The sequence below is a fragment of the Pteropus alecto genome, unplaced genomic scaffold (assembly GCF_000325575.1).
Source record: "Pteropus alecto unplaced genomic scaffold, ASM32557v1 scaffold71, whole genome shotgun sequence".
In the NCBI taxonomy this organism is placed as follows: Eukaryota; Metazoa; Chordata; class Mammalia; order Chiroptera; family Pteropodidae; genus Pteropus; species Pteropus alecto.
Genome location: NW_006433024.1, coordinates 4,421,656 through 4,439,570, shown reverse-complemented (window position 1 = coordinate 4,439,570; position 17,915 = coordinate 4,421,656). Strand labels below are relative to the sequence as shown.

Here is a 17,915-nt window from a genome sequence, read left to right as displayed (position 1 = left end):
ACAGCAAGAGCTTTAAAATGAATCAGGCTTAAATGTTCCATCTCCTCAATTCTGTATCAAAACACCCACAGTTCAAAGTGGTGGTTAAGAGGCAATCTCCAATTTATGAAATTGCTAAATATATACAGTATATTATTGCAAAAGAAGGCTATGAATTCAATCATCTTACTTGCTTATTTTTCTAAGTAAAATCAATGCTAAGCTGTGATCACAAAAATGGAAAGTTCATGATAGCAGACAACGCTTTCTTCATTTTGAAAAATAACTTCATTGGAAAATATAAGGGCATATAGAGAACAACATAACAAATATAACAAATATCAGGTAAATGTCAATCTGAATTAAATGTTAAAAAGCATCATTTGATTATATATGTTATATAATATTTATCTATATTTCTAAAGTAGAAAAAGCAAAAGAAAAGTATTTCTAGTACATTTCCATACTATAAGTAAATGGAAATTTGAGGTAAGTTCATGAATACTAAAATATTTTACTCATAACTTTTTTAATAATATGGTCTCTAAAAGGAGATATTCTTTAGAAAATAAAAATGTAATTTACTTGAGTCGATATCAAATTAATTTCACAAACCTCTTCAAACTTCGGACACTCATAATTCCAACCACAGATCTTATCATTACCGGTAAACATGTTCATGGACATCATACAGATGGTCAGTGTCACTGTCCCTACTATGACTTCCCAGGGGTGGGAGGCCACAAAGAGGCCATGCATTCGGAAAAGTCTTGACAACATGGTAGCTACAGATCCTTGAATCCTGGAAGGAATATTATGTATGAACACTTAGTATACAGCTCACTGTACTTTTAAGAAAAGATTTCAAGGAAAAGTAAGTTGTAAAACCTGCTTTTGTATGCACAGGGTCTTGTACATATAAATATTATTATTTGATAATGCTCTTTATAATTTTGGAAAATAATTATTAAATTAAAATAAGAAGGCTCTGTTATTAATTCTTTACTTACAACACTTAAATCCTCTATTATTCACTAGCAACCAACTTAACAGCTATTTCTTACAAATTGTATGAATTAAGCCATTTAAGATAGAACCAAACAAATATCTCAGCCCTTGATATTACTTGAACCAAGGAGGAGAGCAATATAGCAGAAAATAAAATGAGAAGCAATTATTCACATTTATTTTCTTATTACCCTTATGTAAAATGCATATAAGCATCCTCTTCATTCTCTACATTCTGGTTATGCAAAAGGTAAATATGAAAGAATCTACTCGTTGAGTGTCCTCCTATAAATCATTATCTTAGTTTATAAAGCTCCTCAAGCAAGAGAGGGGCTCATTACATTTTAACATTCCATCCAACATATGGCCTAATGTCACTAGCCAAACGATGTTTAATAAACCTTCCTAATGCTGCTGTCACCAGAGAGAAGTCTTTTCATAAACTTTTACAGCTTATCAACATGCTAAAACAGTATCTCTAGCATTCAAAAATTCCCAACAGAACATATAGGTAATTTTGATATAATGACTACCATGAGTAAACTTTCCCATGTTTGCTGGCTAAATAATAATAATAATTTTGATACTATGATTAAAAAATATCTAGTCTACAGCCATACTACCCTGAATGAGCCCGATCCTGTCTGATCTTGGAAGCTAACTAAGCAGGGTTGGGCTTGGTTAGTACTTGGATGGGAGATCACCTAGAAAGGTGCGGTGCTGTAGGTGTAAAAAATAAAAAATAAAGGATTGTAAGCTGACAAGGTTCTTGTGACCTGTGAGGTCAACCAAGGGTTGCCTCGCCTAAAAAAAAAAAAAAATTATATACATTTTAAAGGAATATTGTTGTATGCATACTGATTTAGGATTGTTATACCATTCTCTTGGACCATATCAAACGCCCTTCTTTACACTAAAAATTTTTAACATCAAGTCTACTTTGAATGATACTAGTATTTAAACACAAGCTTTGTTTTATTACTGTTTGCATAGTTTATCTTTTCTTTCCTTATTATTTTACTTATAGACCTCCTGTTTATATTTACAGGTGTCTTTAGTATAAATCATAAAGTTTTTGTTTAATGTAGTCTTATAATTTTAGCCTTATATACTTGGAATATTTTGACCATTTAAAAAATATAATTACTGACATACTTAAGTTGATATTTACCATTTTATTATTCATTTTCTGTTTTAGTTCATCTTTTTTATATCCAACAATCAACACCTGGACTATAATGCAGTTATCTTTGTATTCAGCCTGCTTGTGGAATACTTATATTTTTGAATATGTGGTTGATGTTTTTCAAAGCTTTGGAAAATTTTTAGCTTTTATCGCCACTCCTTCTGGGACAGTGTAAAATATTTTAGAAATTTAGAAATCATCTTAAACATTTATAATTCTCTTTCTGTTTACTTTTCACTCTCGCTCCAATATCTGAATCAACTCTAGGTATGTTTCTCTTGTTTCTCTCTCTATATTGATAGATTTCATTCTCTCTCCACATGTCTAGAAATATTTTTATTACATGTCAGATATTGTGTATAAATGAACCAAAAATTCCTCAGATGATATCCTCCACGAGAGAGGGTCTAGACATCTTTTCACTGTTAGACAGAATGATGACTGATAACTTCAATCTAATCAAGAGTTCATCTTGGGATAGGTTGAAAGTTTAGTAAAATGCAAATTACTTCTGGACTGGCCCTGTAGCTTAGGTATAGACTTTCCAAGCTTTTGATTGAGAGCAATGCGGGTGTTCATCTTCTCAAGTCTAAAATACTATGATTCACTTCTCTGATTAAGAGTTTTCTATATTAATGTGTGCTAGATATATGTTTTGGATATTAGAGAAAATTACATTGGGAGTTTGATGGATGAGTACTGAGTGAACAAAGAAATATATTATTTTAAAATCACTCTATTCTTTTGTTCCAAGTAAGCTAAATAAAAGAGAAATATTTATTTCCTGTAATCTTGTAAAGTTAATTCAAAAATGATAAAAAGAAAATAAAGTGAGAGGCATTAAGAAATTTTACCATAACTATTAAGCAATAGAAAAGTAATTCTGAATTATATGACCAATTCCTTCCTCTATATTATATTTGCCTTCCATATATAAATTACCTATTCTCCATGCATGACTCTTATGAAAGGCAAAGGTAGGCATCTGGTGGGAATTGTGGCTTATCCCAACCATACTCAATTGTAATGCCATGAGAAATTAATAAAACCAAAATTAAATAGATGAGGTAAAGGGGTGAAGAAAATCTTCTGTAAATTGTGGTGATGGTAGCACAACTTGGTGAACTTTAAACGTATGACTTTTATGGCATGTGAATTATATTTCAATAAAGCTGTTATAAAGATGGACTGTCACCTACCTTCACATTATCTTTATATGAGTAGAGTTCATGGTTAAGAGAACAACTTTCTTTTAGGCCTTGACCTGCAGAACTCTGATTTAAGATTTCCAAAATGAAAAATGTCAACGACTACTTCCATTTGCTTTATAACTCATTCATCCAGAGTTAATACGTGGCATGTGCATTGGTGCTTTAAAGCATGTTTATTTATGGTGTTATAGAACAAGTATACCCAGTAAGGTGAAAAATTAAGCCGTGAACTCACAGAGCCTGAACCTTGTCTCAATTTACTGCAGCAGCCAAAAACAAGGGAAAAAATTGGGTTCCAAAGGGAATATCAAACACTTGGAAATTCTAAAATCATCTTATATGCACAGCATCTGGATCTGCATTAATAAATCAAAGGAAACAATAAACACACCCAAGCTTCGTCTGCTAAAACCAAAGTTGTGTTGGTGCATAAATGTAAACTTACCCGGTCCAGAGCTGCTTTCTTCAGCTCATTTCTGGCCACAGCTAATTTTTGTTCCAGATCAGTAAGCTGCTGGGCCTGTAAAATGAAGGAAAAGTAAAGCTTTTCAGTAAATTCTATAATCGTTCCTCCACTTTAAGCATCTGTCATTCACTGCCAAAAAATTTTAAAAAATGATCTTGGAAAATTCACTTAGAAATCAGGTTAAAAGTACTGTATTATATGGTCATTTGGTTAAGTTGCAGAAAATGATGTATTCTAGATGAATATGCATGAAATATGCACTAGAACAAAATATCCAGCTGCAAAGTTCCAACTCAAGTCCCTGAAAATAACTTCTAATATAAATTCATCTGTATGTTTCTAGTTCTATGGATTGAATTATGTTCCTCTAAAATTCATATGTCGAAGCTCTAACCCATCCCTATGTGATTATATTTAGAGACAGGGCCTTTAGGGAGGTAATTAAAGTTAAATGACTACAAAAAGTGGGACCCTAATCCCCCCTACTCAGGCTCACACAGAGTAAAGGCCATGAGAGGACTCCATGAGAAGCCACCATGTGCATGCCAGGGAGCATTCTCACTAGAGACTGAATCTGCCAGCATCTTGATCTCAGACTTCCAGCACTCAGAACGGCAAGATAATACATTTCTGTTGTTTATGCCACTCATACTGTGGTATTTCATTACAGCATCCTGAGAAGCCTAATATAATAGTATTCACTCTTTTTATTATTGAGTTTTAGTCTAATACACTTCTCTAACCCACCATAGCTCTGTACCTTTGCAAATGACATAATTGTGCTATTAAAAGAGCAATGGCCTCAGATTTGGAAGGTGTGTTTTAAAATCCTGCCTCCACCAATTTCTAGCTGTATTTTGTAGCTATATAGTGACAAGAAGATGCTCAGCAGGCTCATAAAGGGCGTGCAGGAGAGACTCAGGGCCTCATAGCTCAGAATCTCTGTATACCGCTGGACTTTGCCTGCCTACTATGTTTAGCCAATAAAAAGAATCTAAAGCTGGAAGCGACAGAGGATCTTTCTCATGTTGTTGTGAAGCAAGGAAATTGAGTTTGCCAAGGAGAAACCTGCAGCAAGAGGCTCATCTTTTCTTCAGTGACCTGGACATCGCCTCTCTGAATGCTGCGATGTCATGGGCTTGTAGAAAGGTTATAGTTAACAACCAATGTCCCGTTTGTCTGTTGCTCATTCTCTCTCTCCCTCATAGGCTGGGCACAAGCATCTTGAAACTCCATCCTTGGTTAAAGTTTTCTGCCCTACAGCAAATATCTAGGAGAAAGGAAAGGGTGAGGATACTGTTCTTGTTTATGAAAACTTATATGTGTTCTTTGTATCCACGTCTAGCTATCATCTCTTAAATTGCTCTGTGTTATTCTCCATACTTCACTGTTGTAGAAAATAATTTTCCAGTAGGCACTTGAACCTAAATGGCTACCTAATCCATGTATATACAATACATCATATGTGTACATAAGTGTAAATACAATACTTACAAATAAAATCATTCTGAATAAAAATGAAAAGAGAGATAGAGAGCTGAGGAAAAGTGGGCTTCCAGTAAGAGGGCACCTACAAGTGGGCTTTGAGCCCCTGTCCTGGTGCCTGACTCATAACTCCCTTGTCCCTCTTGGTCTCTGTCCTTCTCATCTTCCCACCACTGGACCCCACATCGAGAGGTCATCAGGACCATAGGCCTCAGTCTCAGATTCCAAGCTCCAGGCTCGGGCCACGCTGTCTTCCCTATGTCACTGCTGCCCCTGGCCCAGCTACGTTCCTCAATTACTGAATACTGGGGACTCACACTGTGATAGTCCCCGGCCACCAAAGGCCCTGCCTGAGCCAGCTTCGTTCCATGGGAGTGAACCCCAACAGAAGGAAGGAGAAGAGTGACCCTTACACCTGTCCCACCTCCTTGGCCTGGCACAGGAGTCAGGGATGACAATTTGGCCACAGTGGAAAGTGGTTATGGGGAAATTCTTCCTGGTCCATGCCAGCCCTAGTGCTACTTGACATTCCTGGTGACCAGCTGGAAGGGACCTCCAAGATGCCTAACAATCTCCTGTGTGTTGGGCACCCCTCTAACCCCCCACTCCCTAACCCTTTTCATGTTGTCAGGCTATTTCCTTTTTTAGGGTCCTCTTTAGTGGGTGGTCACTTTCTCCAAGATGTTGTCATCAGTTATCTGCAGTCCAGAGGGCATCTGAAATAGGTGCGGGTCCTTCTGCCTCCATCCTTCTGCCATTTTGTATGAGTTTCAGCCCAAATCTTGTCATCCAAAGTAGAGGATGCCTACTAAAGAATGACTTCAGTGTATGTGTAATATAGCAAACCAGGAAATGTGTATCAGGGCAGGTAGAATGTATTCCAACCAAAACACAAATATGTCTTTGAAAGCTGTATTACCATCAGTTCCCGAGTTTTCAAGTATTTACCTCTTTTAAGAACTCATTTAACCTGGTAAAATGTAGCCAAGAGATCTTGGGAGACAGAAAGTTAAACAAAAGAATCAAGAAAAACAATCATAGGAATAGCAGGTACTGACCCATGTTATCATACTGTAGTCTTAGTTTTGAAAGGATCGGTGGCTAGATTAATTCATATGTAGTAGTTATAAAATTATATAAAACAAGAACAGTTATGTGGGTGTTAAACCATCAGAAGACCTATGAAACACAGGGTACTTTACCAGATAGTGAATTTTATTTATTTTAAGTCAAGCGTACTTGTTTTCTCAATTTAATTCCTGTGAAATAAAAGATAGGATTTCTTAAGAGGAGCTAGTCATGATTCTAGAATAACTTTCATTCACATTCAGTCATTGAATAACTATCTATGAAGTGATTAATTTTCTCAAACTAGGTAACAGCATCTGTGTATAAAGGTTGAAAACATACACTGAGAAGCAATCATGTAGAGTAAAAATCATAACACAAGATTCTAACTGATAAACTGCAAGTGTGTCTAAGCTAGAACACAAGACTGGGAAGGGGTTCCTCGGAGTGGCCTAAGAAGTCAGTGTCTTCTTCGTAATCAAGGTCACACCACATGTACATTTTTTCATTTGAGCTTTATGACATGTTTAGAATCTAGAGTCCATATCATAATTCTTAATTTACTTTCTTCAAAACGTTAATTACAGAGCTCCAAGATTTTATGGACCACGAAATACTGAGGCCTAGTTTAGCTCCACCACCCAGTCTGTTGCTCCTTGCTGTTTTTCCCAAGTATACGCCTTAAACTGAGCTAGATTATGAAGGATGGCATCACTGTTTTATTTAATGCAAAAACTGTCTTTTTCTTCCCCTAAGAAACATAGATGTATAACCAAGAAACGAACAGGACCTAATGTTAAGAGTTAAATTTTATCCGAAATTTCAATGAGTCATCTTAGAAAATTTTGTCAATTGGCTAAATCTGCAAGATTCTAATTCATCATTCATAATTTAGGTTAGTGATTCGATATTTCTGGAAACTAATTGACACAATTTATTTTAATCCTTTCCTACCCGTGCCCTCTTAGTAAGCATATCCACCTATCATTTTTTTTTTTTAAATTTTCTGGTGAATTTCCTTGAGGTTTACAGAACATAGAAATATTTATTCCTTACCTCTGGTAAAAATGACTTGAAACAATTTTTAACATTCATAATCATATAAGATCTATGGAAAGCATATATATCTTGTGAATGGAAAGTGAAGGTGCATGTGGGGTAGTGACAATAGGAGGGGGCACTGATAATGGGGCCATACTGTCCTATCCATTTGTCTTGGCCAAGAGGTAATTTTTTTCCAAGACTTCTGGCAGCCAGGTATAAAAAGAAATGTTGTTGGCTCCAAAATTCTCATTATCAAGGATAGTAAACATACCAGGGACACAGACAGTATAGGTTTTTTTCCAAGCATAGGTTCTAATATAAAATTATAACAAACAGAGTCTACAATTCCACTCAGAAAACCATTTTTTTAGGAGCCAAGAAAATATAGTCCAAAATCACGGTTTATCTTAAACCAAGTATACCACCTAAGATGCACTGATGTGTGTTTGTGTGTGCGCACACACACGTTCGTTTTCCCAAGAAGACACAGAAAGCAGTGTGAGCAAGTCACAATAATTCTACCCTTTCTCACCCACTCTAGAAGACTGATTTAAATACAAACGAATTATAAACAGCTTAGGCACCAAGATATAAGAGACTACAACATTTTTTTTGGTCAGTAGAACTTATTTTTTTGTCATTCGTGCCTTCCACATAATGAGTAAATGCCATTAAAAAAATTAAATATTAAACTATATTGGGCTAAATTGAGAAGATATAAGGACCAGTACAGTCTTTTGAATGTTGACTAAAATCACAGTTAGCTCAGCTTCTAGTAAAACAGGATAAAGAAGCACCACAAGGTATCAGCATAATGATGTCTAGCCAGATTCTTTTCTGGCACCTTCTTGGAAAGACTAAACTGGAAATTGTCCTATCTAGGGTCAAATGAGGAAACCACGCATATAGATTCTAAATAGGAAATTCAGAATAGAGCCTCCTCCTACTGTTTTGCTCACTGAAGAGTTTTAATAAATAAACCCAGAGGACTACTATAACTCATTTACTGGGGATATAGGTTGGTAGAGAACTACAATGGTTGAGTGTGTTAGGTTATTGACGGTAACAGCCAACATTATAATAAGCTTTTAGGTGGCATCAGCAAAACAAGGTCAGAAATTAATTGCTAGAGGTTTCTAACCATAGCTTTACCACTTTCTTATTAACAATATGGTTCTTGCTCTACATTTTGGAACCAATAAAAACATGCAAGTATGTTCCAGCAAATGATGCAGAAATAGAGATAGTGAGTACAAGAAATGTTCCACTGGAGTATAAGAAGAAAACGTTAGAAATTCTCCATTTTAACTTTAGATTTTAACATTGTAAAATAGATGGTATTATAAAATATTCAAAAATATCCCATGGTTGTTCTAATATAAAACATATTTGAAGTTATATTTAATCTCATTTTCTAATCTCATCATTGCTTTTCTTTCATTTTGATTATGTTTATAATGTACTTAATACGGTAGTAAAATAGTCACATGATAATATTGATAACAACCTTGAACTTTTATATATATTCCTCACAACAACTGTATCTGGTAACTAGTATTGTTCTGATCTTTTTTAAATGAGGAAATTGAAATGCAGATTTATTAAATATCTTACTCAAGTTGACAGCTGGGAAATAACGGATCTGGAATTCAAACTTAAGCAGTTTGGATCCATAGCTGGTTATCCCAACCACCAAAGATATGAGTGTATGTAATTTATAACTAATAAATATACATATATTGAATGACATGTGCTCAAAATTTATTGACAAGCTTTATGATTAAAAATATTTGGAGATCATTAAGGAAATTGGAGTAATTTTGTGATTTTAAGATTATTCATCCAGTGAGGAAAATAAACTCGTAAAAGAGATGTTCTCAAGTACCAGTAGGGCATACTTGGCAGTTGGTGAAAGGATAATGATAGGATTAAATGTTTTATGGAAATGTGATGAGTCTATTAGTATGTATGAAGAACATATGCCATGCTCAGCAGCATTAACCTAGAAGCTGTGAATAAGACTCTAGATATATAATGCAGACCACCACACCACCACCATCATCTCTACAGTTCATTTTACTGTAGAGTTAAGGAGGCAGAAAGTCAATAACTTCTATCTGCTTCTCCTTACTCTCATAAAAGTATAAAGCTGTAGTACCACGATTATCTTTGGCCATCAGATTCTTCGATGCAACACCTACTCACTTCAACATTATTAACTTGGGAGTAATACTGAGAGACTTGGAATTGAATAACTGAATCAAATTCTGATCCCACATTACAAAGGAATAGCTTAGCATAAATGCTATAAAGTAAATTTTAATATATCAAAGTTATAAAGTTCAATAAACCTTTCCATTAGGAAATAAGAGTAAATATATATATTACATATGTAATTTTCCTTAAATTTAAATTTTTATAAGTATCATACTGCCATCATGTGTATGTATATATACATATGGCACTTATGGATATTTAAAGAAAATCTATTATAGATCGTTTTTGGTTATGTACTTGATATTGATTCCTTTTGTCCCCACAAAAACACCTAGACTTTGGAGGAAACTGCCTTATACCCTCTTTCAGCCATACATTTTAGGAGAGGTTATCTCAACAATTACTTTCAGAGATGGGGATGTAATTTCTTAAAGCAATTACTATATCTCAACTCTCTAGTCGAATGATTCTGATTGGGTTTAGGCATCTAATTAACATCATGCCAGAGACAAGGAGATATTTACTGGTGGCTTCTGAAATGATCTGGTGACTTTGAAAAATTCTCAAACTAATCACACCTGAAATCAAATGAACCTTGCATTTTCAATTAATGTGAGTAAATAAAATTTATTTTTAATTTTTTTTGCTCTTTATTTGTTTTTATTGATCCAGATTTATTTATTTTAATTAATTAATTGTTGTTTTAATGGTGACATTGGTTAATGAAATCAGGTAACTTTCAGCTGTACATTTTAATAGTAAGGCGTATATATATATATATTTACATTGTGTGTTCACCTCCCATAGTTAGATTTTTATCACCACATATTTGACCCCTTTTATCCCATCTACTTCCCCTCTGGTAACCACTAGTCTATTGTCCATGTCCGTGAGTCTCTGTGTTGTTTGTCCTGTTCGTTTGTTGCTTTTAGGTTTATATCCCACATATAAGCGATATCATGCGATTTTCAACTTTTTCTGTCTGGCTTATCTCTCTTAGCATGATTATCTCTAGGTCCATCTATGTCATCGCAAATGGAAGTATTATTCTTGTGAGATATTTATATTTGTTGTTATTTAAAAATAAAAGATTCAAAACTTCTGCTTATAGACAGGTCACAGTAACTGATATAGGACTAGTCCTCTTTCCATAAATAACTATGAGCTAATTACACCAGGCTGTGAAATTCGAAATATGGGAAACCCCCCAAGTGAGACCCATGACTACACCAGCTTTCTGCCTGAGAACAATTTCCAGACTGAGGTGCAAAGGGCTGTGGCCCAAGCAGGTCACTGTAGTTGCACTGAACTGTGGAGGCAGTGATGAGAGTTTGGGTCAGAGTAACTGACTGGAGTATCCAGAGCAGGGCGGCAGAGAGAATAGTGAGATGAGCAGGGGCGGGTTTCCAAAAGTAAATCTGGCAGGGTGGGGGGGGCATGAAGAGGGGACGGGGATGTTCTTGCCATTCCATGGCAGAGTTGGACTGCACATACAGAGGACAATATATTCCATAAGTTTAATCACAGAGCAGAACAGAAACACTAGAGACTGAGTATTTGCAAAAGGATACTGGCTTTCTATAGACATTCATAAACCTTATTAACACCACAGGCATCTTCAGATTAATAGCCACACACTAGAGGAATTGTTGGTAAACTATAGCCCAAAGGCCAAATCTGACCAAGTGCTTACTTTTATAAGTAAAATTTAGTGGAGTGCAGCTACCTTTATTTATTTATGTATTGTCTAGTTGCTTTTGTGCAATCATAGTGGATTTGAATAGTTGCCATAGAGACCATATAGTTTGTAAAGACTAAAATATTTACTATGTAATCATTTACTAGTATAAAATCTACTTTAGGCTTTCCTTAAGAAGGTCAAATTAAAATTTAGACAGGATTCTGACAGGTGGGGATTTGGGCATTTTTTTTTTAGTTTTAGCTCTGGCAGATGAGAGGAGTTTTGTATTATGCTGGACTTCTTACATATCTTCACTAACAAAATATAACTCCACGTCTACATCAAGGTAAATGCCAGTATTTTAATTTCACGATGGGACGAAATTAACAATCTTCAGAAGAAAATAAAACCCAGAATCTCTGTAATGTCTAAATGATAATGTCCAGCACAAAATAAAATCTTACCAGATATTCAAAGGAATGAAACATATGACCCAAAATTAAACAAAAATGAAGACAATGATAACCTACATCTAGGTGCTCCTTATATTGAATATAACAGGGGAACACTTTAGACAGCTATTAAAAATATAATCAAGAAATTAAAGATAGTATGTTCTTAATTAGTGAAGGGATAGGTAATCTTGGAATATAAAGTGTGTTATAAGAAAGAACCAAATGGAAATCCTAGAAAGGAAAATTTCACTGGATAGAATTATCAAAAAATTTTAAGAAAAAGGGCACTAAATATGAAGTGACACCAAAATAAGTTTCGCTGAGCTAAAATTGAGGTGTTGACAATCCTGGTTTCCTCTGAAAGCTCTAGGGAGACTCTGTTCCTTGCCTTTTCCAGCTTCTAGAGGCTATCTACATTCCTTGGCATGTGGCCACATCACTCGAACCTGTGCTTTCATTGACACATCTCTTTCTTTGACTCTGACTTACCTGCCTCATTTTCATAGTTTTGTGATTACATTGGCACCACTCCAATAATCCAGGATAATCTTCCCTTGTCAAGATCCTTAATGTGTACACTTCTGCAGTCTCAAAGGTAGTTTTCTGCCCATGTCCAAGCAGTCATAATTTTTTTTCTGTACTGTTTCTATTAAAGAAGTCCCTGATTTCCATTCTTTACTAGATTGCTGCAACTGCCTCATTATATTCACTGCGTTTAGTCCCTATATTTTCTCCCTTGACTCCACCAGAAAGTCATTCTGCACAATCTATCATGTTTGTTTTAATGAACCTTTCTTTTAACCTGTTTCTCTCTAATAAAACCAACAAAACAAACAAACAAACAAAAAAACCACTTTTGTTATTCTTTATCACCTTTACAATAAAATGCAGACTCCTTCATATTCAGATGAGACTTTGCACAATCTGTTCCTACACTATCTTTAGAGACTATTACTTTTGTTCGACTAGACAATCTACCCCACCTGAGCTAGGCCTATAATAACATTGTCCTTTACCTCTGGTCATGCGATTAGTTTAGAACGTATCCATCTTCATTAAAATTGCCCTGAACAAGCCAACAAGCAGTTCTTCAGGAAGGCCTGTGTGAAGTTGCATGACAGTGTATGCTATTAATTTAGAATGTGTCTATTGTTTGGTTACTTCTGCCGATTATACTTTATTTTATTTTTTATTATGTGTTTCATTGTATGTAATTTCTTCATTATATCTTTCTCCTCTTCCATTCAATCTTTTGACAGATATTTACTGCAAGGCTCATAAATCCTAGATATTTTGTAAATTTTATGTTTTTCTGAATAGAGGACCTTCTACCCTTACTCATTTTCTCTCTTCTTTCACTCCTTGCTTCTGCCTTTTTCTCTCACATCTTTTTTTTTTCACATCTTGATTACCAGATATTATGTTTAACACTCTGATATGAGATCGGTTACAAATGTAAAACAACATAAGGCAACATCCCTAATTTTATACTCATAGTCTAAAGTGTTTCTTAAACATTTCTGTATTTGCCACTAAAACAATCCTCTGCCTTTCACATAGTGAGACAACAAAATTATATTGCTGTTCTGTTTGAAGTCTCAAAAACTCCAGCTTTATAGGTAGAATTATAAGTGTTTCAATTGGCAGTCAGAAAAGACGAAGAGATAGTTTGACCCAAGTGCGTTACATAAGGTGCGAATGGCTTTCTTTAAAGTTCATGGAATGAGGCGTGTTCTTACAAATGTGCTGTTTTTTCTGCCTGGATTTATGGAAAAATCTCCTGTTCCTAGGGAAAATACCCTGTCCTCCCTTGTCCATTCCTACACACTCTTTAGGTTCCAGTTGAAAGGCTAATTCTCATAGCGATTTATTTCTGAACTGCAAATATCATTTTAACATTCTTGTTATATTTTGTGAAATACTCTTTTTTTCTTTCTATTACTTTCACCAGTTATGATATATAAAACAAAATAATTGGTATGGTACAAACATGAACCAATAAAATCTGACTCTGCTCTGACTCTGCTCTGAATGCTCTAACAGGATCCTGGGAGTTCCCCGCTTGGTAGGTGTCAGGCCGTCAAACAGTCCCTAAGCAGCAGCATTGTGGCAGCTCCAAAGCAGGCTTGTGACATTCCCATAGAATCATCCAGGAAAGAGACAGGTGCCCAAATCAATTTCAACAGTTTATTACTCACAGTGAAAGCATAAGGATGATCAGCATGGCATTGGCAATCCATATCTGTGGTGTCACTGGATGACATCAAACCAGTGGTGCCATATGACAGACAAGTTGTAGGTCTTTCTTTCATAGTGGATCCAGCTCTAACTATAGCGAAACAGTTTTATAGCTCACAGCTGTACCCAAAGGAAGGGGAGGGATGTGATATGGAAAGTGCCATGCCTCACTGGCTCTAGAAAGGCAGATAGGAAACAACTTCACGAAGCCTCCCGTGGGATAGGAAAGTAGATGGAAACAGTCTTGTAACAGCTTCTTAGAAGACCACCTGTATTTCTATGTTCCATCACAGGACATTCCACCAAGACTTGGGTTAAACTATAGGTTAGCTTTGCCTACGTGAACTATATAGAGACGTGCAAGGTTATCAGGGTGTTATGACAGAGCCACTGTGCTTAATAACAGCTAAGTGCCAGGGAGAGATAAAAGATTACAGGAAAAGGACCAGGATGAAGAAGGAAATAGTTATTTACTAGTCGATATAGAAGTGCTTTAATATTTGAACCATTCGTATGCTTATATTAATGCCCACTGGTTAAATTTCATCCCTACGGATTATGGTTATCATCTATGCACTTATCTATCTGATTTTTAATGTCTCATTCCCTCTTAAACAATAGGCTCACTCACAATATGGATTGCTTCCATTTTGCCAACCACTGAATAGATAATTGTTAGAACCGTGCCAGATACCTAGTGAACGAATAATACATATTGGATGAATGAATGAGCAAGTGAGCACATTTTGTGCTGATGGCACTAAGAAAACAAGTTTCTTATCTTTCTCTAGAGTACTTAATTTTTTTCTCCTCATTTGTATCTGAGGAGCCCCAGTGTTTACGAGGACTCTCTATTTAGTTGAAAATTGAGGATTTTGAGACCAAACTTTAACAGTCCAAAGAACATTCATCAAGGAGCCTTTTTAGTTCGTTTTGTGAATCTTTCTCTGGCAGTTAATTGACGTGATAGGCAGTGGCTGCACAGGAACTGACGGTTTATTAACAATACTGACAAGAGTGCTGAGGGATGATGGACACAATCCAGCACAAAATGTTGTCGATATCAGAAATAAGGCAGTGGTAAATATTTTGAATAGGTACTTTTTTTTCCTATGTGAATCTGCTCGAATGTCATGATCCCCTCTATTTATGCAAATCCTCTTGCCATTTGAATGCTGGATGAAGCCATTTGTTTAATTTTGTTACTGCCAAAGTGCAACAGCTGCTCTGGATGCTTTCCCCAAACATCCCTTCAAAAATTTTTTATTCCACTAAGTGAATTTTGTTGAAAACAGCAGGTATGGAAACATTTACATGCCACCTTGTCAAATTCCCTACTAGTCTAAGTGCATATTTTTTCTTTAAATTCATGTTAATGTTTTATAGTAGAGATTTTTAATATGTTTTCACAGTCTATTTACCAACAAATTTATTTTGTTCTTTTTCATTTGAATTTAAAAGTAGAATCAAATGCCACACATAATTTGGCAATGACAAGGGTAAGCAAAAATCTAGGGGAATATCTGAAGCCCTAGAAATGTGGGGTTCTTCTAGAGATGGGACAAAGAGCTTTACAACCTATGTCAAAATCTCATTTATCATGCATTTGTATATAACATGAGCTACCTTTTTTTAGCAACTTCTATTTTTTTAACATACATTAAATAGTGCTTAGTGTATGCAAATCATGTTCTAAACAATTTACATATATATTTAATAGTCAGACAAAGTAAGTATTCTTTCCCATATTTGCTAGATGTGCAAACAGAAGTGTGTGGAGGAGTATACACACACACACACACATATACACAAATATATATATATACACATACTATGTGTGTGTGTGTGTGTGTGTGTGTGTGTGTATACAGTATGTAGAATAAATACTTTCACACTCATGTCTTGATGATTCCAAAGCCCATCCGTATCTCTCAAATTCTTCACTCTTAATTTTGGCTCAAGAGTCACTTGCTTAAAGAATCCTTTCTAGACTATTAATACTGCAAACTTCCTCATTTCCCACCTGGAATTCCCAATCCTTTATTTCTCTCTACTTTTTATTTTTTTCCTATAGCACTGAACTCTCTAATATATTACATAAATAAATTTTCTGTTTATTAAGTATTGGCTATCATACCTACTTGAATGTAAGTTTTACAAAAGTATGGAACTTCTGTTCACTGATGAATCATATAAGCACCTGGAAAAGTACCAGGCAATATTAGTCTCTCAAAAAATTGACTGACTATTATCTTCACATTATACTATGACTTCAAAGGTCTTTGTAAGGGTTAAAAACACTTTTAAATGTGATAATGACACATAGTTGGTGCTCAACAAATAAAAATATAACAAAACTTATAATTAATGGGAGATGTTCTCATTGTTTATCAGGCTACTACCACATTTATTTAATATTTAGTCAGCTTATCTAGAACTCTTGCCAACCTCAGTTGCCAGTATATCTGCTGAATTGTTAACAAAATGATGACTTGCATTCAAATCGATTCAGGTTGATTCCTTGAATAGTTATCTATCCTGTGCCAATCGATATGTATATTACAAGAATTAAAAAGATGTATAAGATATAGACTCTGCCCTCTAAAAATGTGTACTGTAGTGGAAGATATGATGCATAAACTAATAATTATTTACCATTTTAAACAGGGTATGTGCTACAATATGTGTAAAGGTCTGGTGAACAAGCTCATGAAGTTTGTTGACTCCTTTACCCTATCTGTAAAATGGGACTAATAGTACCAATGAAAATTTATGGAATATTTACCATGTGCCAAGAACTGTGCTAATACTTAAATATGTTACAACCACTTAGCAAAGGAGGCAAGAAAATTTTGAAGAAGCCACACCTGTTTGACCCAAAGGTGTCTCGCTTGGGAATTTAGCAGTTGGTACTCATATATCTAATTTCAAAGTCTTCATCTTGTTAAGACTGTTGGTAGGAGGTTACAAAAGATAATGCCCATTTTTGTTTCCAATTATTATGTCGTTTTGGGTTTCACTGCATACCAAATAAAATGAACTGCAATGGGACAGGAAATGTGATCCCTCCCTCCTCTTGACAAAGAGCAAAAATGTTGAAATACAAATTAGAGTTTTCATGTGAGAAACATTTCATGAAACCACAATAGATAACACAGAAAGAAAAGAAGAAACTTCCAAATCTATGTTGATAAACCAATTCTTTGTGTGAAGGACATGTCATCATTAAAATCTAGAGCTGCAAAGAACCTTAGAAAGTTTCCTCAGTAGGATTTCCTTCTTAATAAAATAGTACTAAAATGTTTAACTATAATCAATCATTTGTTCCAAGGCTTAAATGAAGTAATATATGCCAAAAAAGGCTGATGCACAGCTTTTTGTTTTGTCTTTGGAATAATTATCAGAAAGTTAGAGCTGTCATTTTGTTTTCAACAAAAATTGATCATTGTAACCCAATTCGTTAGCTACAATGCTTCGCTAAAGAAAACAAAAAGAACTGCTTAATTTTTTTAGCATTCCTCATTTGTCACTGGTCTATCCTTACAGTTAGAGAGGTCACATGCCTTGTAATTGTAGCTGTCAAAAAAAGGGTCAACATGGTTATTTCACCTGTCTTGCAGCTGTCACTTTGCTTTATTTACTTAGCCTTAACAATTCCTGTGTCAATTATTATCATCTAATTCTCAGGAACTTACAATTGAACAATTAATGAATAAGTAGATCTTTTTAATTGACGTATCTTTACTGAACAGGGAAAAATAATTTCTTTCTAGGCAATTTGATAAATTAAACATTGCAACAAGGTGTTATAAAGTTTACCATTTCTCTTCTTTATGTGTCCTCTATTCCCTCATTCATCCATCCATCCATCCATCCA

At 35.0% G+C, this 17,915-nt stretch overlaps 1 protein-coding gene across 3 annotated transcripts in view; it reads right to left on the bottom strand.

The window, feature by feature from the left end:
- Window positions 1-17,915, bottom strand: part of LUZP2 (leucine zipper protein 2) — a 391,941-nt gene that overhangs the window by 56,346 nt on the left and 317,680 nt on the right. For all 3 annotated transcript variants that reach the window (XM_015586409.2, XM_025044128.1, XM_025044129.1), the window contains one exon: window positions 3,830-3,904. In XM_015586409.2, the coding sequence (XP_015441895.1) occupies window positions 3,830-3,904 (75 nt within the window). The remainder of the gene's footprint in view (window positions 1-3,829; window positions 3,905-17,915) is intronic.